At 36.2% G+C, this 25,978-nt stretch overlaps 3 protein-coding genes and 1 pseudogene across 3 annotated transcripts; 2 read left to right on the plus strand and 2 right to left on the minus strand.

The window, feature by feature from the left end:
* Window positions 1–469: 469 nt before the first annotated feature.
* LOC147514143 (pentatricopeptide repeat-containing protein At2g02980, chloroplastic pseudogene) lies at window positions 470–1,381 on the minus strand (annotated as a pseudogene).
* A 183-nt stretch (window positions 1,382–1,564) lies between these two features.
* Window positions 1,565–2,191, plus strand: LOC147514144 (uncharacterized). The gene has a single exon (XM_086598997.1). It carries the CDS (start codon window positions 1,565–1,567, stop codon window positions 2,189–2,191), a length of 627 nt encoding a protein of 208 aa, XP_086455123.1.
* A 16,179-nt stretch (window positions 2,192–18,370) lies between these two features.
* LOC147514145 (4-hydroxy-tetrahydrodipicolinate synthase, chloroplastic-like) lies at window positions 18,371–21,320 on the minus strand. The gene is given in 5 exon segments (XM_086597555.1): window positions 18,371–19,000; window positions 19,003–19,448; window positions 20,079–20,162; window positions 21,010–21,104; window positions 21,178–21,320. Coding segments are annotated over 4 exon segments (1,089 nt in total). The 5' UTR covers window positions 21,090–21,104; window positions 21,178–21,320; the 3' UTR covers window positions 18,371–18,521.
* A 305-nt stretch (window positions 21,321–21,625) lies between these two features.
* On the plus strand, window positions 21,626–22,261 carry LOC147514146 (zinc finger A20 and AN1 domain-containing stress-associated protein 1-like). Its single transcript, XM_086597556.1, has one exon. It carries the CDS (start codon window positions 21,725–21,727, stop codon window positions 22,166–22,168), a length of 444 nt encoding a protein of 147 aa, XP_086453682.1. The 5' UTR covers window positions 21,626–21,724; the 3' UTR covers window positions 22,169–22,261.
* Window positions 22,262–25,978: the final 3,717 nt, after the last annotated feature.

Here is a 25,978-nt window from a genome sequence, read left to right on the forward strand (position 1 = left end):
AGAGTCAATTAAAAAAATTATATTGTACGTTCAAAAATAGTCTAGACACTATGTTCTCTGCACTAATTTTTGCTTAACATGTTATTATTCCACTCAATCCGACATTACATGAATCACACATTATAAAAGTGATATTTGAGGAGAGAGATTGTGCAGATGAAGCAAATTGTTAGTAATGTTAGTAGTGGGTCACTGGGTTTAGCAGCTTATACTCCTAGGAAACTTCGGTGAAAGAGCCATATAATTTAAATTTTTTCCATCAAAAAGTGCTAGACCAAAACCACAACCGGAAATGGATGCCTTATCTAGACTGCATAGGACATATGTGATAGATTGATAGAGTACGCATTGGAGCATATAACATATTTGATCTTAATAGTGTTTCAGGGCATAAACAATGTTCGAATATTGCGATTTATATATACCCAAAATACCTAAAAGATATCGGGCGTATGCCCGAGCTCAAAATCTAGTATATATATAAAGACAAGGTCCACCATAGTAGGGTAGTTGGGTTAATTGGCAGACCCTCGATGAATTTATAAGCCTCAACTAAGCGCCCCACTCGACCCAACAAATCCACCATACATCCATAATGCTTGATGCTAGGAGCAATCCCATAGCCATCTCTCGTACAATAAAAATATTCATAACCTTCATCCACCTTCCCTGTATGACTACACGCATACAAAATACCTAGAAATGTAATATCATCCTGTCAAATTCTCGCTTGTTTCATCTCCTCAAACAGTAATATAGCCTTATCACTATGTCCATGAATTGCATACGCAACTATCATAGCAGACCAAGCGTGTGTATCTCCAAAACACATACAGCATCTTCCAAACTACCACATTTAATTTCCCATACACGTCTATCAAAGCAGTGTTCACCTTCACAAACTCATCAAAACCATTGTTCTTTACAAACTCATGTATCCACTTCCCTAAATCCAAAGCTCCTAAAGAAGCACAAGTCGACAAAACACTCAACATTGTAACATTCGTCGGCTAATATGATCACTCGACTGCAATTCTCGAAACAATGCCAACGCCTCATTAGGAAAACTATTCCTAACATAGCCAACAATCATCGCGTTATAAGTAACAACACACGGGTCCAATATCTTATCAAAAACTCTACGCCCCGAACTAACATTGAGACATGTTGAAGTATGTAGTGTCGGTCTCACACATTTTATAAGTGTGAGACCGTACCTTATTTAGCTTGTTGCTATTTAGGTTATTCCATCTCTAGTATAAATATATGTATTGTAGGTTAGGGTAAATATACTCTAAACCCTACCTTCTTCTTGTGACTCCATTTTTTTTCTTCTTCTTCTACATACTCAATCCCTTTAACCTAACAAGCTAACCACCATATGTATCTCCTAACATAAATAACATGGTATCGAAGCCGATTTTGTTTCAAGGTTCCAGTTTTAGTATTAGTTGGTGTCTTAGTATTGTTTCGTTTCCGCAATCTCTCGGTATTGATAAAGAGGAGACGTCTGTCTTGCAGTTTCGTATTCTTTTTCATCAAGTGAGTTTTTCTTCTCTTTATAATGACTGATATTGTTCCAAAATTCGATGAATTCGGTAATACGTCTGTTTTCTCTGTTGGTATGACCTCTGTCAAATTGGAGGGCAATTACCTTCAATGGGCAGAGGCAATTACTGTTTATCGAACTGGAAAAGGTAAGGAAAATCATCTAACAGATCCCCCAGATGATAAAGGAAAGACAACCTGGACAAAAGATGACGCCTTGGTTAAGAATTTCCTGTGGAATACTATGGAAAAAGATGTTTGTAATACTGTGCGGTTTTTTAAAACCTTGAAAGAGATTTGGGAGTATCTACAAGAATCATACTCTCAATCTCATAATACTTCTCGTATCTTTAAGTTGTATGAGAACATCTTTGATCTCACTCAAGGAGATATGTCTATCTCTGAATATTACAATTCTCTTCGTAGCAAGTGGGAAGAACTGAATATATATCACCCACTTACTACAGACATAAATCAATTGAAGAAACAAAGAGAGGAATTTCGAGTCTCCAAATTCCTATCTGGGCTACGTCCCGAGTTTGCTAATGTGAAAGCCCAAGTTCAAGCTGAATATAAGCTCCCTACTCAATGCGAGGCTTACTCGCTTTGTCTCAGATATCGCACCTCCTCCAAGGCACAATGACAAGATGCGGCTTTATTGATCCCTCCAAGCAGTAATAACAACCCCTCTTCTGGTCGTGGTAATGACAGTAAAGGAGGTAGAGGGGGTCGTGGCCGTGGGGGTGGTCGTACCCAAGGGAGTGGCCGTGGTCGTAGTATTGGCAGTTTTGAGCCTTGTGAGCATTGTGGGCGCACAAATCATAGTGCTGATTTTTGTTGGGATATAACAGGACGCCCACCTTTGCACAAAGCCAACAATGCCACAGTAGTTGATCAGAAAGTGACTGATTTTCAACGAAGTTCAAGAAGACTTTGCACCGATGAAGCGGATACAAGCTATTCCTAGTTCATCGAGTTTGTCCGACTACCCCATCATGACCCCTAGCCGATTTAGGTAAAACATGTCTTCATACAAGTGGTAACAACTCTTGAGTTATTGACTCAGGAGCTTCTGATCATATGACAGGTAATCCCCAGTTGTTTTCTAGTCTTGCGTATACTCACACACCATCATATGTCACATTAGCAAATAGGGCTAAGGCTAGTATTCTTGGTTGGGGTACTATTCAGTTAACTCATAATATATCACTTGTCTCAGTCTTGCTTATTCGAAATTTCCCCTTTAATCTATTGTCTGTTCATCGTCTCACCCAATCTCTTCACTGTAATGTCATGTTTTCTTCCACTCATGTTGTGTTTCAGGATCTACAGACAAAGACACTAGTTGGTGGGGGGTATGAGCACGGGGGCATCTATTACTTTCAAGATGATTATGGGCACTCTCACCAGAAGCAGGCTCTTACAGTCTCAGTCTCTCCTGTTCAGTGGCATAGGTGTCTTGGTCATCTTCCTCTTGCTAGTTTGCGAAGTTTAGTTCCCAGTATTTCTTCTAGTATTCAGTCTTTAGGTTGTGAGGTTTGTGAGTTAGCTAAACATTGTCGTGCTACTTACAAAAATAGGTTAAATAAGTGTTCTAGTGCTCCTTTTCAGTTAGTCCATTCAAATGTCTGGGGTCCTTGTAGAACCACTGGCCTTTTTGGAGCCAAGTATTTTATTACATTTATAGATGATTTTTCTCGTGTTTGTTGGGTCTATATTATGGAAAATCGTTCTCAAGTATTCTTTTGTTTTCAAAAATTCTATCTTTGAGATTACTAATCGGGTATTTCTCGCACACATGCATGTTTTTCGAACTAATAATGCCAAAGACTATACCTCTATAATATTCCAGAGTTTTTTAGATGACCATGACATTACACATCAAACCTCCTGTGTTGATACACCTCAACAAAATGGGGTTGCTGAGAGAAAGAACAGACCCATTCTTGAAGTCGCCCGATGCTTAATTTTTCAAACAAATCTCCCAAAGTTTTATTGGGCAGAGGCAGTCCTTACTGCCACATACTTGATTAATCGTATGCCCTCTTCAGTATTAGGAGACAAAACACCACACTCTGTTTTTTTTCCTGGTCAATCTTCTTTCTATCTTCCCCCTCGGATTTTTGGTTGTGTCTGCTTTGTTCATAATCTTAAGCCAGGTCATGATAAGTTAGACTCTCGTGCTATTAAGTGTGTTTTCCTTAGGTATTCACGTACACAGAAAGGGTACAAGTGTTATAGTCCTCATCTGCCCAAATCATTTGTCTGTGCTGATGTTACATTTTTTGAAGATGTCCTGTTTTACTCTTCGAAAGGAAGATGTCCTCTGAACCATTTGAGGATTGTGTTATGCCATCTGGTGGTACTGGATATGATCTTGGTGAAAATGAGGGAGCGAGTGAAGAAGGAGCGCTACATGCGCCCATTGATAGCCTTCTAGAGCGCGACCTGCGCTCCCTTGATGGTCGAGTTCTAGGCGATCGAAGCGACTGCAATGCTTGATAGCCTTCCGGGGAGCCGGGCGCCGCTTCAAAGACTCTTTGCCATTCCAGAGTTTGAGGCCGAAAGTTCAACTGCTCTGCTGCCCTCACCTCTTCCCACTATATCTGTGGATCCCATTGCCATTCCATCTAGGGGTGGGAATTTGGCCCTAACGACCCTAACCCGGCCCTGACCGACCCGACCCTAAGCCCTATAAAGCCCTCACAACTAAAGCCCTCACAGAGTTTAGGGCCGGCCCGGCCCGGCCCTAATGCCTTCTAGGGTAGGGCTAGGGCTAAGATTCTAAAACATAGGCCCGACCCTAACCAAGCCCTAACCGGCCCTGTTTCACACTTTCACTATAAATACACATACTATAATTGTCCAACTCTTTGTTAAATATTTTCAATTAAAATAACATTGTCCTTTGTAATTTATCACTTACACCCAAGGGTACTTTCAATAACTTGTCTTATATAACAAAAACTTGTCAACTTAACAGCCATAAAGAACAATGAGCACTAGCCTAATAAAAAATAAGACTTTATTCCTTTGATCATCAAGTCAAAGTCCATAACTTATTATTCTCAATTTCTTTTCTCACTTATTTCTTATAAATTATATTTTTATTCACATCCAAGCCAAGTCTAAAACTAAAGATTTCCTTCCACACCATTAAAAAGCAAAATACTGAGCGGACATTTGTAACATAGAAACCAAAAACAACCTTTGTCGGAAAAATGACATTTGTAATCTCAAACCTTTCTCCATCACTTGTTCAAAAGCCAATATTTTCATTTCCATATACAAAGCTTGAATCACTTTTAAATTAGAAGAAAGGTAATATTATATTTGTTTGAATCTATTATAGAAATAATTTATGATATTACAAATAGTTTAACAACTTCCATGACCCTTTTAACCAAAACTATTATGTTTCTTCTTTATATCTATTACTTCTTCCTTTAAAATGATAATATAATTATTTGTCTATGTATTTCAATTTAAAATGTAATTTTAGTGAGGTTTGAGTACAAGGAAGAACAAATTCGAACTCTCGATGTACTTGATTCATTAGATTGTGGATGTGCATTTTAAATTTTTGGACTTATACGAGGATTATTACTAGATTGGTTGGACTTTGAGTTTGTAGATTATTGTACATTTTGTAATATAAATGAGTTTTAAAACCGATGTAGTAAAAAAATATATATATATATAGGCCACCCTAAAAGCCCGACCCTAAAGCCTTTAAAGAGGGCTTAGGGTAGGGTAAGGGCTTGAGGTTTAGACTTGTGACCCGGCCCGACCCGACCCTATGCTGACTTTAGGGCCAGGCCGACCCGGCCCTAATATTTGAAGGGCTTTAAATGTTTAGGGTCAGGCTCGCCCGACCCGTCCCATTGCCCACCCCTAAATTTCCATCTGACCTTGATGTTCCGATTGCACTCCGAAAACTTGAACGTCCACCTGCCAGTATGCGTCTTCCTAGTAAGTATGCTCAGTATTATATTTCTAAGTATGTTTCCACTGATCATTTACCACCATCTGTCAAGTCTTTTGCTACGTCCTTGTTGTCTGTCTCTGTCCCGTCTAACTACAAGGATGCTCTATCTCATCCTGGCTGGAAGCAAGCAATGGACGAGGAGTTGAGTGCCTTGTATTCTAATGACACTTGGGTTCTTACAGATCTTCTTTCTGGGAAGAAAGCAGTTGCTTGTAAGTGGGTTTTCACTATTAAGCATAATCCGGATGGTACTATTTCTCGTTTAAAGGCTCATCTGGTTGCAAAAGGCTTTACCCAGACATATGGTATTGATTACTCTGAGACGATTTCTCCGGTTGCAAAGCTCGCCTCTGTGCATATTGTGATTTCTCTTGCCGTTCATCATCACTGGCCTCTATTTCAGTTGGATGTTAAGAATGCCTTTTTACATGGCGATCTTCTGGAGGAAATTTATATGCTTCAACCTCCTGGTTTTGTTGCTCAAGGGGGGAAAGTCTGTCGATTAAAGAAGTCTCTTTATGGGCTCAAGCAGTTTCCTAGAGCTTGGTTTGCGAAGTTTAGTCAGGTTTTAATGGCTAATAGAATGACTAGGTGTGAATATGATTATTCCGTGTTTTACCGAAAGACCAAGCAAGGGATTATTGTCTTAGTTGTGTATGTTGATGATATCATTGTCACAGGGTCCGACAAACAGGGTATTGATCGACTTAAAGTCAATCTCTCAAGGCGCCTCCTGACCAAAGATCTAAGAGAACTCAAGTATTTCTTAGGCATTGAAGTTACCGTTTCCCCTGGGTGAAATTCATCTCTCACGCGAGAAAAGTATGTATTAGACCCGCTTTCGGTGAGACGGTAATTTAGAGCTTTCGCCAAAGAGAGACTCCTATGGATTCGAACGACAAACTCCAATCGGATGTTGGAAAGATGTATGCCGATATTGGGGATACCGTAGATTGGTGGGAAAGTCGATCTATGCTACTATTACTTGCCCCGATATCTTTTGCGGTCGATTGTAGTATCTCAAGATATGCATGCACCACGGATTCCTCACTACCGTGCGCTTATTCAGATTCGAGATATTTGAAAGGTTCTCCGGTCGTGGATTGGTCTATCGCTCTAATGGAAATTTTGATGTTGTTGGATATTCGGATGTTAATTATGCGGGATCGGTTTAGGATAGACGTTCCACCAATCGGTATTGTACTTTCTTTTGTGGAAATTTGGTGACATGGAAGAGTAAAAAGCAAACAAACCGTGGTCAAAGTCTAGTGCGAGGTCGAGTATAGAGCTATGGCTCGAGGGGACAGTGAGTTAATGTGGATTAAGTAATCTGCTACATGAGTTAGGTTTCGAGGTACATTCTACCGATCCCTCTTCATTGTGACAATCAAAGTGCACCATTCATATCGCTTCTAATCCAAGATTTCATGAGAGAACTAAGCACATAGAGGTAGATTGTCATTATGTCAGACATAAGGTTGAAACAAAAGAGATAAGTACTCCTTATGTGGCTTCTCGAGATTAGTTAGCTGATATCTTCACCAAACCAGTGATTCGTCCAGTTCTGAGTTATATTGGTAACAAGCTGGGCATGAGCGATATCTATGCTCCAGCTTGAAGGGTGGTGTTGAAGTATGTAGTGTCGGTCTCACACATTCTATAAGTGTGAGACCGTACCTTATTTAGTTTGTTGCTATTTAGGTTATTTCATCTCTAGTATAAATATATGTATTGTAGGTTAGGGTAAATATACTCTAAACCCTACCTTCTTCTTGTGCATCCATCCTTTCTTCTTCTTCTTCTACACATTCAATCCCTTTAACCTAACAAGCTAACCACCATATGTATTTTCTAACATAAATAACAAGACACTCAGTATACAAGTTAACAAGTGTAGACTGTATATAAACACTGTCCATAAGTCCTAACTTAATAGCAAAAGAATGCAACTGTTTCCATTCTTCTAACGCTTTCGCGTTAGCACAAGCCTTTAGTAGAGATGGAAATGAGTAATCATCTGGAAAAAGTCCCAACTTAAGAATTCTAGCTAAGAGCGATAGCGCACGTGTTGGGGTGTTGGTTTTCGCGTTTAGAGGTTGTTTAGAGGAGGAGGAATTGAAGAGGTTGTTGTCAACATGTCATTGGAAGGAATGAAAACGAGGACACAACTCACTTCGTTCTTGTCCGAACTCTGAATAGTGAAAGAGCAAAAATTTAGAAGGCCATGGGTCATAAATTGAAGCCCGGCCCACACAGTTTTTACATTATACGGCCCAACACTTAAGCTAACAGCTAGTTATGGGCTGCTTGCTGGACTTCCAAGTGAATTTTTTGACATGGACCCAGCCCAAGCCAGCCTAATATCACAAACGGATTGCGATCCAAGTGTCCTTCGCAATTTGCAATGAAAGAAAGACATGCGCATTGATGCATAATTGCGAATGCCAATCAAGATAAAAACAGACATAGGTACATAGGTTACGAACAATGTTATTTTCCAATGATGATTCTGATGGCAACAGCCACGATCGCATCAGTAGTGAAGGTACGTGACTGAGAAGTTTACCAGTCTTATATGGCAATAATTAATAGACATTATTATTTTTAGAATTTCAGCAGCGAAATAGCGGATAGATGATGATGATGTACGTCGACCACAAAATGTATATATGGAGTATTATTATTAAGTCTAGCCATATATCATGATTACATCAATGGATTCACCTCATGAATTAAGTCTATATATATATATATAATATAGTGTACAACACGGCAATACCCAAACACATTAGAAGATGTAAAGAAAAAAACAAAACAAACACTTGAGCATAGAGAGAAGGGGTGAAGGGAGAGTTCATTTCATAGTTGACTACTACATAAAACCACAATAAGTAGTAGAAGAACAAGGAGTAATAGTAGTAATAGTAGTAGAAGTGAATGAGTACTACTGATTAAGTGGTCCTAGTCTTCTACATCCCTCAAATGGCTCGATCAACCATTCACGTTCAAAAGGGCATGATGAGCTGTGAAATGGAATTCATCCATTTTCCCATTTATCTTTGTATGTGGTCATTGAATAGGTATAGGTATATATCATCATCAAGTGGGGAGAAAATTAAAGGTGATGGACTCAATAGGCCTTCAAATATAAGATTGACTCTGAACTTTCTATGTTCAAACTTCAAAGGAAGCATGATGAGACATCAATTAAAATGTGAAGGCTAGGTGATCAGCTAAGAAAGAACAGAAGACCAAGTTTCAGTTATACTGGACCACTTGACCACATTGGTAGCTAAGTTTAAAACAAAGGTGAAACTAATCAAACTAACTAGCTAGTTTGGGACTTTGGGTAGGGGGTCAAATAAAGAAATTACTGTCAATAAATCAATGGGTAGAACTCACTTGGAAAACGGCCGGCTTATCAAGTGAGGGTGTTCCACAGGGCCCGCTCTGGGGGCAGGCTAATTAGGCAGCCGCCTAGAGCCCCAATATTTTGATTAAAATTTAGGCTCCCACCCAACTAGAACTTAATAGGCTAATGCCTACCCAATAGGCTACAACCAAAGGTAGTCTGGTCCAGTCGGGTAATTACAGTAGTTAACTTAAACATTGGGTGCACGAACTCTTGTGTAAAAGATCTATTTTTTATAATAATATAGGCCTCTTTAAGGAAGCTCGCCTAGAGCCCCTAAAATTCAGAGCCGGCATTCAAAAACTTATCTACTAGTTCATGCCCAAATATGTGAGCAATGTGTGACTATTATTCCACGGGCTGATGTGGAACTACTAAAATAAAGAAATTACGACATGCCCATCTTCTTAAAAATTAAAGCCATTGCATGGGCGCCTGGACCATGTTTCTGTACGGACACATGCGCCAATTGGGGTCCACCAGTTCAATCACGTTTCCTTTTCTCTCTCGACATCTATTACACTGAGCAGGTATAGTATGTGGTGGATTAGTATGTATGTATCAACGTTTTAGAGTATCGCTACGTGGTGGAAGCAATTTGACAAATTTTGTATGTGTTCAAGTTTACCAAATTGTAAATCGTTGTAGCAAAACAGTTCCATCTCTAAAGGTAGCAAATACTTGTCGCATATGAACAGGGGGCTCTACACGCGCCAGTTAGAGTGTAGCGACAATTGAAGTGGTATATAGTACTCAGTTGTGCGCAAACTGTTTGGAAAGTCAGCAAAAACTTAAAGCCGCAATTGAAGTGGCGGCGCGACGGATTGAGTGGCAGTTCGTGCTGTTTCCGCAAATTTGGCCGCAATTTTACGATCAAATTTTCGACCAACAATTGTTTGCTACCAGATTTTTAACACTTGGAGACGATTTTCTGGTTTTTGCTTCCAAAGCAACAATTTGGTCGCCACGATACAACTGTTTTCATCTCTCACATTACCGCCAAAGAGTCTTCATGTATAATTAGAGTTGCAATGTTAGACCTGTGACGTTTTTTTAAACAATGGTTAGATCTGTGACTTTGACAATATGTTACATAATAATCTTTTTTTGGGTCATCGATCTCAAGTAGATTGGGTCGGTAATATACCAAACCATGTTCTAAATTCTAATAACCTGGTACCGGAAAAAAGAACATATCTACAAGCCCAGTAACCTTAAACTGGGAGAAAACAACAATAAAATAGAAAACAAAATCCGCGTTTGTTCTTGACTTCTTATATCGCAAGATCCAAAATGTCCAACGTTTCAGGTCATGGCCTATTCATTTACATTCTCGTAGCACAAGATCAAGGCTTGGTTACTGACTTTTGGGTTTTTTTGGAGGATGCGGGATAGTGATACGTGTTTTGAAAATTTTGAAATAGCAGTAGATTGGTGAATGCACATTAATAACTCCATAGTTACGAGTGGCCAATAGAAAGAGAAGTTGTTGGGATTTGCTCATATGGGTTTATCGTTATTTATTTGCTTTAACTTTAACTCAGGTATTTTCTTTTGGTTAAATTGTTGTTACTGGAATCTTTGGAACAGTTCGTGAATACAAGAGTGGTTTATCCAATAAAAAAAAAGACTGGAGAAAGACAATTTTGGTCTTTGGACAATCATTAGTCGTCCTTCAACGCTAATAAGAGCAAGCTGACCCTGACTATTGACCATTGACCAACTGATCAAAGCAGATCACTTGATTTATTTTCTCACTTCATATTTAATACATATAAAGCACCTTTTTGTACTTCGGTATGTCACTCCAGAGTACAGACTACACAGATAGTTTGATGAAAAATTGAGAAGAGAGAAAATATTTGAAATTTGAGGAAACTGAGAATAATGGGAGACTGAGCGCGAGTTTAGAACAAGTTAGAAACTTAGAACCGAGAGAAGTAAACAAATTTTATAGTCATTCATCCGGTTTTATTCTTTAAACATTTTCTCATCTTAAATGTCAAAAATTACGTATGTACGGTCTAGATATGCGCACATGGGAATGTATTGAAAGCCCTGCACATTGTAGATTTGGTAATATTAATAATAGTTTTTATTCTCTACAACATAACAAATATATCCAAACAATTTAGCTACGAAAATATTGAAACTAATTGAACGATACGATCCACACAGATACTTTTATTTATTTGCTATTGGATTGAAATTACAGTTCAAACTTCAAAATATACACACTGTAGCATAACAATTTAAATATTACTCAAAAAACATAAAAATAATATTTTTGGATTAATTTATTACTAAGAATGTAAGAGTGAGGGACTTAAAGTAAGAGTGGAAACATAAAATACATAAAAAATAACAAAAACGCAACTAAATTTTCATTCAATTCTTTTTTAATGCCAACAACTAACAAAAATTTGAACCGAATTTTTTAAAAATTCGCAAAAACGATATTATAATTTTCAAGAAAAAAAATCGCAAATTATTCCGAATCTTTCAAACATTCGGAAGTATTAAATGGAACCCTTCAAATATTTGATTCGTGAATAATTTAAGGAATTGCTAACAAGGCTTGTGATACTTTCTATTTTTCAAGATGAGCATGCTAAGCAGTGAGATAGAATTGGACTCACGAAGGAAACAAGATATTTTCTAGTTTCAGTCTCTCAATTTAACGCTTATCTTTGTCCATTAAGACCATAAAATTATAAAATTCTTTGGTTTGAATATGTAATTGTACATTTTTCTCCTCACTAAAACCCAATAATGTTTTACCAGTTAATACACTATTTTTTTTTTCTCACTATAACTCGTCTCATTATACTTGTGCATTTAAGGAACACATCAAATTCTTAATCATCTTACCCACCCTAAAATAATTTTCTTGCTCCGCCACTAGGGCTGGCAATGGATTGGATCGGTCCGAATATATGAAAATCCATAATCGATCCGCTTTTCAACAATACAGACCCAAAACCGAACCTGATCCGAATGGATATTTGAGTTAGAGAACCAGAACCGAACCGAAAACTTTTTGTTTTATTCCAGATCCGATCCATTCCGAACCAATAAGCTTGATTTCAACCCAGTGAACCGAGTTTTTTACGAACCTGACCCGAATGGATATTTGAGTTAGAGAACCAGAAGCGAACCGAAAACTTTTTGTTTTATTCCAGATCCGATCCATTCCGAACCAATAATCTCGATTTCAACCCAGTGAACCGAGTAATTATTGTTATATAAATATTAAATAATTTTTTTTTTGCTAAACACAAAACCAAGGTATACAAATCCAAAAGGCATGATGAATTATTTGAAATCCAAATTTGTAAGGGAGGATTTTCTTTTCGATAGAAACAATTTTTTTATTATGTAAAAAACATATCATAATATTACATATGTATTTTGCGTATCTTATTTTGGAACTTTAAATATTGCAATGTTGCGGTAATATAAATATATGGTGGAGGGAAATTAGGAAGAATAAGACTAAAAAATTTAATCGGATCAGGCCTATAACAGTTCGGTACATACTTAATTCATAACCAATCCAATAAAAGTCTAGTTCTGATTTTCAAAACCCATAACCGATCCAATATGCTAACTACCTGTCCTAGACCCACTTTTATTGGTTCGGACTGGATCGGGTATCAGTTCTTACCTGACCCATTGCCAACCCTATCCGCCACGGCATATTGTTGAGAATATAAAAGAAAACAAGAAGTTCTATTAGTAAATTACTACATTTTTGAATAACAACTCTGGCTTTTAAATAGTCATACAATGCAACAAACCCTATCTACAATAATCGAAAATGCAGCCCACAATAATAGTCTTGTGGTAACAAACTTTTAATGAATCAACTACTAACGTTAATCCTAAATACTATGACATTATTAACTAAATAACAAAAAGTCTTAACAACTTGGAACCATTCAGCAACTACTCCTTCACGTATAACATGAAGACAACAAAATTGTAAATTGCACAGATATATCTCTTGAAAAGAAACGAAAAAAATGATAATGTATGCATAGACATACATATTCTTCGTAGCAAGGGCTCAAAGCACGTACATGATGATTATGTGACAATTTGTAAGAAATTATTTTGGCGAAATCTCTCATATAAGGCTTCATAGAACAATAGTACAAGTAAAAACTCCACTATGGCACTAGAACACTAGATACACCACGTAATAGGTACTTATTTAGGGCCTAAACAATTAAGGAGTATGTGGAATCTCACAAACAAAATAACGTTAGTTTTTAACCCAATATATTTTAGTGCCTGCCCTTACATTTTGGTGGCCCAATGTGGTGTAGTAGAATGTGGCCCAACACTTTTAAGCTTTGAAACTAACTTACAAATTAAGGGTCAGTTATTTATTTGTACATTTCTCTTATTTATTTATTTATTTTTTTTAACAAATTAACAATAAATCTTTAATCTTTACTATATAGAATAATGTGGGGGTTGAGGAATAGTGTTTTGGTGTATGTCCCAAGAGCAATTTTGTCATTTTGTATTTTTTTTTGTGTGTTTTTTACTTTTGTAGGGGTAGAATTGTACTTTCACTTTTTGTTAAATTATTTTTTTAAAAAATGGGCCCTACATGTTTGCAAAAAGTGGATGGTAATAAAGTAATTATGTGATTTTCAAAGTTTTAAAAGAATAAAACTGGTGGCATAACGGTAAATATTTAAATTTTAAATTCTTAAAAATAAAAATGGTGGGACGTGTTCGAAGAACGTGCTTTTAGTTAGTATATAAAAAAATGTGGGGGTTGAGTAACAATATTTTGGTGTACGTCTCAGAAACAATTTGATAATTTCCAGTTTTTTTTTTGTTTTTTTTGAGAGATAAAATAATAATTTAACGTTTATATTTTTTTTTAAAAAAAACTCAATAAAACCCATATGGGTACCACGTGTATAGTGGCTAGTGGCTTTAAAACAAGTTAACAAGACAACATTTTTTAATACATGCCCTAAATAATAAAGGCCCAAAAAGGTATCAAAGCAAACAGACAATAAAACCAAAGCCATTGTTCGGAATTGTAGTAATTGCTTTTGACTTTTGTCATAAAAAATTAGAAACTTCACTGTTTTGTGGCAAGAATGTGGCCTACAATTTTGATTTTGAGTTGGTGGCCCAAAACTGTGTTTGGGTCGATTTGCATAATGCCCGACATTGTATAGTTCTCCTGCATGTAAGAAGGGTATAACTTTTGATGTACTAGCTTTGGTTTACACATCTATGTCACTACAATAATATTATGGAAAGGGTTATCGGGATATATGTTAAAAAAACACGTAAACAAATTCAAAATCGATACGAAATTTATAAGTTTTATATTAGTTTAATTTTTTGTAGATATAATCTTCTAAAAATTTAGCAAAAAAAAAAAAAAAAAAATCTTATAACTATTTTAAACATTGTCACAAAAAAATTATTCAAATCTGAAACTTGTAATCCTATCGAATGTGCTCAATAAATTAAGAATTGTGAATTGTGTGTATTTGGCAAGTTTAAATTTTTTTGATATTTTTGTGATAATATTTAAAATAGTTAGAAAATCATATCTACAAAAAATTAGGTTAATATAAAACTTAGGACTCGAGATCTCTACAACCGGGTACAGAGATCATCTCTGTAACCGTGTTATCTCGTCGTTGATCCGAGTCCGAAATGTGTGTGTGCCTCGATACCTGTGTGTGTGATCTGAGATGTGTGTGTGTGGTACATAGATCAATGATCTCTGTACCCGGTTATAGAAGAATCGGTCTTTAAAACTTATAAATGCCGTAACAATTTTGATTTTGTTTGTATTTTTTAACATATATTCCTAGAACTCCTCACTAAATGCTATATCGTTAATTTGTAAAATTAAATAACATTTTCGCGTTGTTTTAGCGTGGAGTACTGGAGTTGCACTAAGCAACTCTTAATGGGTTATATATTCCACTTCAATGATTTGCAATCATAGTTCAAAGAAACAGACAATAGTAACCCCAATCTAGAGAATAGGTCAGATGGTCCCACTTCAAAGATAGTAACAATCCATGAAGAAAAATCAGGAACTCAATGGTGGAGCCAACCAGATAAAGGCAGAAGAAATGGGGCCATGGGATTGAGAACTAGCATAAATGAGAAATGGATGGACAGATACCATCATCATCATCAAGATGATGTTCAAAACCACATGGGTTGGAATAGAAGCACTTGATTATATGTAGAGAAATTGGACAAAAGAAGAAACCTAACCCAAATTGACTTGCATGACAGACGCACGGCATCACCATTTCAGATTCATTTTCCTCTTTGGCTTGGTTTTGGATCAAATTGACTATGCACAAGTGGGACAGTGGGTTACACGTGAGATGCATGTGGAGAGGAATAGACAGCCAGTTTCTTTAAGCGTGGAGTTTCTCACTTTCTCCACTGTGCTAATTAAACTTGAGAAGCTATCTCACTCGTGCGTTATGTTTATGATTTTTGATTCATGTAATGTTTAACAAGGGATCCACGCAAGTGACACACTCACACTAGATGGCAAAATTTGTATCACTGTGTATGTGGTCCTATGCATGTTGGGCTCATAAAGTTTCTGAATTTCACTCACTTTCTGTTCAATTGTACATCTCATCGTGGCACAGGATGCATCTAGGACTGCGCTATGAAGTATGAACAGAAATATTTGCATATGTTGGGTAGCTTGTACATGACTACATGGTCAGGTTAAAATTAACATGTCGCCTCTCCTTAAAGAAGTAAAGAGTAATAGTTATAATCCTTGAAAAGTAGTTTATAATTCCACAACAGTGTATCAACAATTAGGAATCTACGAAATTCCACCATATCACAAAAATCTTTGATGTGCAGGCTTGTTTGACAGAGGAACACGAGGTATTCATAGACCATATGATAAGAAGAACGTACTTTTTATTTGATATATCATGGAAAATGGTTAGTCACCTGTAAGGCGCGTAGTAATAACTAATTATTATATTCTGCGAGTTGATTGAATTTTTCTTGCTATCTGATACAGTTTTATCCCAAAGTAAGAAACAAACAAACAAGCAGGTTTTATAAGATAAGGTGTGTGGAAATTGGAATTAGCCAAATTAGTCAAATGTTTTTACCTAGATATACCTATATTCAGTAATTCGAGAAGAATGTTTATACTTAAACTGACAGTAAAAATAAAGTCCAATTCAAATTCCTAAGAGGCAGTCAACCCAAAGCAGGTAGTAAAAATGGTTTGGTATGAAACCAAATTACTAAAGAGAAGAAAAGAGAAAGGAAAAATGATTGCCATTTGTCTAATTCTTCTTTATTCTCTTCATGGATCGAGATGGGTTCTGTGTCTAGTAATCATGAGTCTTCATGCCATCATTTCCAACTTACCCTCTTCTTCTTCTAACTCCTTTTCTACCTTCCAACAATTACACTGTAAGCCACACGCTCACATAATCACATTACATTAGAATATATTAGATAATCATCCCCTCACGTCTATATATACATCTTCTCACCTCACTCTTTACTCTCACCACCTTCCCTTGTTTCTTACTCTGTTTCCCTTTAAATTATATATATAGTAAACATTTAATAGAAAGAATGTGTATTGGTGCCTTAGATGTGAGCCCAAGCTTTCCTTTATGCCGCAGAGTGTCAAAGAAATCAAGAATCCGAGTGCACCGTCTCACAAGGTACGTGGAAAGATCATTTTAAATCACTAGAGTTCTTTCAATCTCATTGAAATTTGTAAATAACTTGGGGCGCTTCAGTTTGATGTGAAACTTGATTAGTTTGATCAAATATTAACTCATGTATGAATTTTCAATGATGAAGCAGGTGGAGAAGAAGGTCGTGTAATGGAGAAATGATGGTGATGGGAACAGAGTTGGAACTAAAGAACTTGAAGCTTTATTTAGAGAACAGAAATATTATGGAAGAGAATGCAAAGTTGAGGGAGAAAGCTTCATTGCTTCATCAAGAGAATCAAGTTCTAATGTTGGAACTTCAGAACAAGAAATTCTCTCATGTTGTGTAGAGTTCGTAAATGTTTATATTAGTGATAAACAATCATAACTAAGCGTTAGATAGTATTTGTTTGAGGAGAATAGAAGAGTGGGAATAACACTCGTAGTGCGAGGGAATAAGAGTTTAGACTTTAGACTGATCAATCTATTTTAATAACTTAGAAAATCTCAAGTAATATCTTAATTTTCACCAAACTTTCTTTCACTCGGTTTGATTTCGTTTTCTCTTTGTTCATATTCAAAAACATCAGGGACAAGATTCTTATTCAGAATTTTCTTTTTGGACAAAGAAAATTACAATATATGGTTTATAGAAATAAATCAATTTGGAGTGAGAAGAAACTAAAGATGGTCAAGTGACAACCGACGGCAAACAAAGCAATAGGGATCAGAGAGGGCTGTGGAAAAAGGGGCGAAAAATCCTCTGCAGATGCAGAAACCCGTCTCCAGGCCTTGTGTCTAGGAACAGAATCACAGATTCAGTACCCATTGTATTTTTTCGTAATTGTCAAAAAAAAAAGAAGTACAAAATAGTTGAAGACACTGACCTTCAACTGCATTCACAAATTACCGCCAGTGAAGTATCAATATTATCGTGAACTAGTACAGAACAGCTTGCCCGTTGGAACTCCTTTTTCGTTTTTTTCAATTTTCCGAATGAAGGATACTTCGATAGTTGGATTCCATACGGCATATTTCAAGTAATGGTTAAATAAAAGCAAAATATGACATACTTCAATATTTGGATTCCATCAAGCCCCGCCGACCGATGTACTTGAAAATTGCTTTAACACTCATACAGGAAAAACAATGAAAATCAACTAGTTCGTAACAATATTTCTACAGAGACAGCCTAAACCATGCACCCGTGGTAAGTTTCTCCTAGATTTATTTTTCCCACAATGAAGTTTGAAGTATCTTCTGGTTTGATGCTCTTCTGGAAGCAAACAGTACTGGCAATTTAACTCATTACAGACAATAAGAGAATATTATCACATAGCACCTATGGCACTGCCAATGAAGCTCAAAAATGCAACTTCACTACCGATTAAGAAGTTGCACAAGGTTGAAATTAGGGATCCCTTGGAATTACCCTATTCACAGTGATAAGAAAAAAGGAACAAATTCCACTTGAGGCGAGAGCCAGTATCACAGCTTACTGCTCATCACACAATGCATAACCAGGCACTCACCCTCTCAAAATGGATCAACACTGGCAAATCTTGACGCACAAATAACTACTAGGATACCCTAACTAATAATAACTAGTGGGTGAAAAAAAAAAAAAGAAAATTAACTATTTTTTTCGATAATACCCCTCCCTCCCCACTCCAAAAAAAAAACTAATAGTTCTATAAAAATGACTACTAACCACTAATTAGTTCTAAAATAGCCAAAAACATTCCAACAAAATGTTGATCAGTTTGTTTAGCTACAATTAATTCAACATTAGGGGTAAACTATAAAATTAAAAACTACATGGGCTGGAAGTAGAACCGTCGAAACCTGATAGTAGAGATTAATAACGTCCAACTAATTTGAAGTCGTCATCATAGAGAACCTGCAAGTCTTTCTCTCCAACAAAGTTCTCTCGCCCGAGTTCCTTCACTATGTTCACAAACTCGATTCTCCTGGCCAAAGGGAGAGGAACATAAGGAAGACGAAAAACAGGCCTCACAACTCCCAGCTGTGCTAAAGCTGTGTTCAAACCAATTGGATTTGGCTCACGGAACAGCCAATCAATCAGGGGCATCAGCTTTGAATTCAGTGAAGTGTTACAGCCTCCAAACATGAGTTCATGCATCAATCCAGGTACTAAGTTACTAGCAACAGTTATTACTCCACAAGCACCAAAATTCCACCTTGCATCATGGCACTGATCATCATTGCCACTCCATACCGCAATCCCTTTGTCTGTGTACTCTTTAATGCGATCATTTCCCATACACTCCTTGACGCCAGCAAAGTTAGCATTCTTCGCAATCCGGTGGATCACAGAGGGGGAATATCCTGGCATGTCCTCGATGGCACATTGTATATAATGGTGGGGCCCATGGAAAGGACACCCTCAAAGTGAGATACCATCCCATCCAAAGATGTCTTTCCATAGTAAGGATTGATGTGAAGTGCTGCATGCATTCCTACAGTAAATCCCTGTTCGGAGGCATGCATTGCTTCTCGAGTTGAGTTGCTTCCAGTGTTACCAATTACCTTAATTGATCCACCAAAGCAGTTAACAGTGTGTCCAATGAGCATTATGTGTTCATCCCAGGTCATAAGGTGTCCTTCACCAGTTGTGCCACCAACTATCACCCCATCAGCACCATTAACTATCTGCATGTGCATCAGCGCATCATAAGCTTCAATGTCAAATCTACCATCAGGAAGATATGGGGTCTTGACTGCTGTGATCAATCTAAGTGATTTTATAACCTCGGGTGATGTCCTGAAACAATGAAGCATAAAAATACAATAAGGGTCAGTAGAATGTAGATTCATCTCCAGATTGTCATATACTCAAAAGGCATCCGATTATACATAATGGCTAACACACCTTCACAAATATATGTATATGATTTATCAGTTGGGGCACATTAATTGAAATAACTACATAAAAGCAATCATAAAACTGAGAGCATTATGGAGATGCTTCTAAACTTGCACATTAAAATGATTTGGAGAAACACAGAAAAAAAATAATACATTTGCTCTTAAAGATTTATTGGGAAACTTCTCTAATTACTTTTATAATGAAATTCTATGGACCCAAAGCCTCATATTTGTTTTAATAAAACTTGTTGATGAGGTTAAACCGACAACCCCAGGCTGAAATGTCATGCTTCTCTTTGAAAGGGATTCCCCAGAGCCTTAACAGATAGATGGTTCTAAACATGTCCGTAAATTATAATCACCAACATGTGAAAAAAATAAAATTAAGTAGAAGTTTAAATGGTCCAAGGTCACCATGCATAGTAACTGTAAACACCAGTGCACGAGAAAAAATCACCTATAAAGCTCCTTACAAAACACACTTGAACAGTCTTATCTTAAGTGATACATACTCACAGAAGTATACCTATTTTTAACCTCAAGACTGCGCATTGGGAGATGGGAACTAGCCATAATCGCTGCTTTAGTTGGAATCCATCTACCAATTTTCCTGCACTTAAAGAAGAGAAATGCATTAGCATAATACTAGCTTCTTGTATTAACAAGTCTTTTACCAAATAAAACAGAGGTGAAAAACGTCAAAATGAGCAACTTTATGTCTGCAGCTAGCATGCAGCTAGATCTGTGCCTTGTTTGTCACACACAAAAGTTCCAACAAATAGTAGACTGACACTTTGTGATGCATAAGTAAAAGTCTTGATAAAACCTGCACAGCTGTGGTTATTTGCAATGGGGATAAAAAAGACAACGGAAAAAAGGTCTTCCATTCAAAGATAGAAGAATAAGATGATTAGCTGGTGCCCTGACAATGTGTTGCAGCCACATGGCTGCGGTCCTTTGGAGCAGTGTTCTCAGGCTCTTTCAATTTTCTACAAAGATTACTCTCACAGACCAACGTGATTCTTCAAGATATCATTGGATAAACAGTGGACTGTTTTTTGTTAAGGTTACTAGCCCTCTTTGTATCAAGCAGAAACTAGAACTATGTTTGAACCATTCCCTATGAAATTATTGTGCAAGGTACCAATAGCACCAAAGGTGAGATTCTATTTCTGCAGTGCACTTCCAAAATGCATCAAAACCAACAAGATACACTAAAGATCTATCACTGAATGCCTCCAGCAAACCATTTATTAGGAAATAATCTCTACCAATCGCGAATTGCTTAAGCTATAATTACTAAAATAATCACTCCTAGTAATAGAAATATGGAACATGGACTATATACCTCTATAATATATAAAATGCAAGTCTACATACTACATAGTATAAAAAAAGTCAGAAAACAATAATACCACACCCAAAACAGGAATGCAAAATGAGGGGGGGAAACAAACCTCCTTCCCTGGCCGGAAGCAGCAGAGTGTGGAAACTGCAAGGCTGAACCGGTTAAGCCGCAGCTCCTTAGTGAAGGCATCTTTGTTCCAGAACACTATACAACCCCAATATTCAAACAAAGGCTTTTGAAAACAAGATAGAGAGAGAGAGAGAGAGAGAGAGATTACTTGATGGAAATCACGTTGTGAGTTGGAGAAATGAGGATGATGAAAAGCGAGAGATGGAGGCGGAAGATTTGCTTCAAGAGTCCGGATCACATAAGTGGGCCTGGCCTTCAAAAGCCCAAATCCAAACAAAAATAGCCCAATCCAATAAGAAACATACATGTCAGCACCTTTAGCTCAAATCCAATGACGTGTTTCTCCATCAGCACCTACGAATCATTGTCCAACCTCACTTTTCCTAATTGCCGACTACTTACCAGTTACAACTTAGCTGAATTGAGTCTATCTATCCCGAAGATTCTAGAAATACAACTACTTTTACACAAGTACCCTTCATGTTTCTAAACTAGTCTGTCAAGAAACATAGTTACGGAAGGGTATAATAGTGAAGTAAATTAAAATCAGAACTGGACTTTGACTCTAAACTAGTTATAAATACAAGGTCGGGGTTCCAAGCTTTTATTCCAATCACCAGACTTCAAGAACAGTGAAGAACTTTGAAGAGTTGAAGGCCTTTAGATTTTAGATTTGAACAAGTTTGAAAGAAAAGATGACATCTCAACAGCAACCAGAAGGCCACCATCATCTTTGTGCCAACGGGTGTGGGTTTTTCGGCACGCCCTCAAATAGAAACTTATGTTCAAAGTGCTACCGGGATGTTGTTCTCAACGAAGCACGAGAAGCGGAAGCCAAACAAGTCATAAATAAATCGTTCAACAATAACTCGGTTTCTGCTGTTTCTGTCTCTGATGTCGTAGCTGAATCGGTGAACGTAGAAGAATCTTGTAATGTGGAAGTTAAGAAAAATAGGTGTTTCTCGTGTAATAAACGAGTTGGATTGACTGGTTTCAAGTGTAAGTGTGGGGATTGTTTTTGTACAACCCATCGTTACCCGGAGAGTCATGACTGTTCATTTGATTTTAAGGCATCGGGCCGGGATGCGATTGCCAAGTCAAATCCAGTGATAAAGGCCGAGAAATTAGTCAAGTTTTGAAGGTTTGGGGGTGGGTTTAGAGAAGAAATTGAATTGTATTTTTTTTGTTCGGTTAGAAGATTAATAAGATTTTATGTATGATTTCAGTTTCTAGATATAGTTCAAGACTTACCCTTAATTGTTGTAATTTATTCATCTTAGTAGCTTTTAAATTGGTAATGCCAATTCCAATAGTGAGGCAAAACACGAGGTGCGTCAAAACGCTAATCCGCCAACGCGGTATAAGTTTACTTATTTATACAGCCAGTTTTAACGATATAATGTATGGTCTGCACGCCAGTAGGAACGACTAGAAAATTTGTTTGACCAAATTTATTTTCAAAATCTTTAGTTTTGATGAATTACTTTTGTATTCCTATTATTTTGTATTTGTACAATAAAAATAAAGGGTAAAATGGGAAGGAAAGAAAAAATTATTTCTCATACGCCTTTGAGAGTGGTGGCTAGGGAGTTGTGATTTTTTTTTTTGTTTGTAAGCCATTGTCAAAGGTGGCTAGGGAGTTGTGATTGTTGTTGTTGTTTTTGGGTTAACAAGTACTACCCCCCACTAGATAAGCCAACCCTATACTCTATTCTATTATGGTTTGGTGCGATGGCACACCAAATAATTGGACTTAACGACTTAACCTAAGTTATAACTTTTAAGTTCTAACACGATACCGTTATAGTTTCTAGTTTATTAATACTAGATTTTTGGACCCGTTCAACAAACATGGACCGTTTTAATATAATTTTTTTTTCAATTTATTATTATGTATCAAAAATCTTACTTTCAAACTATATTAAAACTCATACAGTAAATTAATTTATCAAAGTTCCTAATGCCAATAATTTGTTATGGCTATTATACAAAGTTACAAACATGGAGCACTGAGCAAAATCCATTAAAAAGTTAAAACTTGCACTGTTGGTCATCAGTGTGGGGAAGACTGGTATGAAGGAGCTCTATTGGCATTTCCTTATAGCACTTGCTGCTTCTAACCCCAATAACTATAACATTTGGACCCATATATTGTGACAAAGTACTCATATAAGGAGAATGTATTACTATATAAAAACAATTCATGAAATTATCTTTTAAATTCAATATAATGTCTTAAATCAATGTAAAAGATCCATATAATTCAAATAAAAACACATGTAAACTACTACTAAACTACTGGAGATCATTTCTAGAAGCAAATAAGCCATTTGAACAGTACTATACAACCATACGTAAGGATAAGTGGTATATCGAAATGGCATCACTTACTGGTGTCCATTCAAGCCCATACAAAAAAAAAAAAAATTAGGAAAATTAAAATTATGAAGGGAAAGAAAAAAAAATCAATCTATTATACTACATAATACCTTGTAGAATCTACTCTTAGATAAATAAGAATTTATCTATTCACCTTAACGTAGAGACAAATTAATATTTTTCAAGAGAGCGCTCATATGGTGGATAAGTAGATGGCTATGCCTGATGGGTTTGATATCTATGATATATAAGATGTAGGCATGGGTTACTGGCAAGCAAGTAACTGACTAAGCAGTGAGCTAGTCCGATCTATGGTTCCTAGAGGTTATTCCGTTAGCCATCCAAGATGAGGAGCATAAATTATTCTCATGATAAAAGATTGATATAGACACTAAGTATAATTCTTGTAACTATATGTTTCAAGTGAGCATACCCTACACTTATAAGGAGGTGATAATCTGACAATGAAAGTGCTAAAGTACTTGAGAACCATTCAAAGTTTTATCTAACTTCTAGTAGACAATATGGCAAGACTACCCATTTAGAAGTTTGAAAGTACAAAGAAGAATATGTGTGGAACAAATAAATTAAAACAATATATACACGTGAAACTAAAAAAAATCCATGATATACTACACGTGAAACTAAGAAAAACAATGGTATGCAATTGTGATGAAGTACCCATATATTTGAAACTATTATACCTTTGAATGGCACAATCAAGTGGCCTTGTAAGCTAGATTGCATGCAAGATGCTATTGAGGATATATCCATAAACCAAACACATATACATCCCGACCTACTTCTAGGAAAAATAGATAGAATAATCCAATGAATTTGACAAAAGGTAATTTTTGGATAGAATAATCCAATGAATTTGAAAAGGGTAATTTGAAAATGAATTTGGAAAGGAACTCGTTAAAACTAAGTACCAAGACCAAAAACCAATTTAAGAATTTTTTTTGATTATTGCATACCATAATATATAGCACGAATATAACTAATCTACAAAAAGGAAAAACGAAAGAAAATCTTATCTCAAATACCACCAGGAAAACACATTGTTTGATGTTTAAACCATAGTACAAAATATCAGGATATGGGTATTTATCGATATTCAATTTCTGGATATATATTGTGGATATATCCCCCTCTTTGGAGATATTTGACATTGTTTCACATGCAAATATCGTGGATATATCTAAAATATCGACAAATATTATGGATATTGTGGATATTTCTTGATATATCATGATACATTATTTATATTTATTTAAAATATAATGGTAAATATTAAATAAAATTGTTATATACACAAAATATCGCTAAATATATCCAAATATCACAAATATCGTTGAAATATCACCAATATTTGCAGTCGTATATATCTCTAAACATATCGTGATATTTATATATCTTTATCTGAAATTTGGATAGATATCCCCAAATATCGCGATATATCGGGATATTTTGTACTATGGTTTAAACTACTGAAAGTCAAGTCCCATTAAGGATGTGCAAACGAATTCTCTATTAAAAGTCTTTGCTAGCTTACTGAGCAAACCTACAGGACCTATATCAAAGTTTTTGAACAATATAATGATATGTTAAGCTTAAATGTCCAGTTACTTGACACACGATTGTAAAATAAAAACCTTTTAAATGTTAGCTTAGGTAAATAACATTCATCCAAATACATGGATAACCCAGCCCTTGTACGTATTAGTTGAGAATTGAGATTAGGGTAGTAGCCAAACATGGTTATGCCAGCCCATGCTCACATTTCCCAGGAGTAAGAAATTACTTGTCATCATAATAGAATAAAGTAGTGTTCAGGGATGACTTTATGAGAAGGTCGCTCAACTCACTCCACAACTAAAATAGAAAACAAACTTGGATTTCAATGCACTTCTGATGTCATCAACCTACAGAAGATGTCAAAGGCTAGGTAAGCAAACTACATGATAAAAAGAAATTATACACATAATTCAATACCTACTGCATATGTTATTGGACTTGAACAAAATTCCAGTAAAACAGAGTGTACTTAGCACAATACACCTTTATAAATATTAAGTTTAATGGGTCTAATAAATAGTTAAAACTTATGCCCAATAACAATTCCACAAAAAGAAAACATGTTTCAAAATGATATTGAAGCACCCAACTTCAACATGAGAAGGAGTTTATAAAGGATTGCTAAAGTTTTGACAATACAATTCTCCAAGATATTGTAATGATTTTCGGTTAGTCTTGCTTTCTTTCATAAGAATTGTCAGGAAGATAACATAATTAATATTTTAATAGAAAAAAAAAAAGATAAATGCTCTAGGCACAACACGTGTTTTCACAAATTAGTAGCAAGAATGTAGCCTGATTTGTAAGCAGTTACTGGGGTAGTTGGTCAGGTGAAGCTGACTAAGACAATTATGTTTAGCCGGATTTTTTGGATGATCTACCACGTAGTGATGATACATTACGTTATTATTGACACTGTTTCTTGATGGTTAAGCCTCAAAGATATAGGCATATATATAAGGTCCTTGCATCACCTTGCATCAAAAATAATG

Source organism: Coptis chinensis, chromosome 3, assembly GCF_015680905.1.
Source record: "Coptis chinensis isolate HL-2020 chromosome 3, ASM1568090v1, whole genome shotgun sequence".
In the NCBI taxonomy this organism is placed as follows: Eukaryota; Viridiplantae; Streptophyta; class Magnoliopsida; order Ranunculales; family Ranunculaceae; genus Coptis; species Coptis chinensis.

Excerpts from the sequence above, each read along its gene's own strand:
- LOC147514144 (XM_086598997.1), top strand. The coding sequence starts at position 1,565 with ATGACTGATATTGTTCCAAAATTCGATGAATTCGGTAATACGTCTGTT.
- LOC147514146 (XM_086597556.1), top strand. The coding sequence starts at position 21,725 with ATGACATCTCAACAGCAACCAGAAGGCCACCATCATCTTTGTGCCAAC.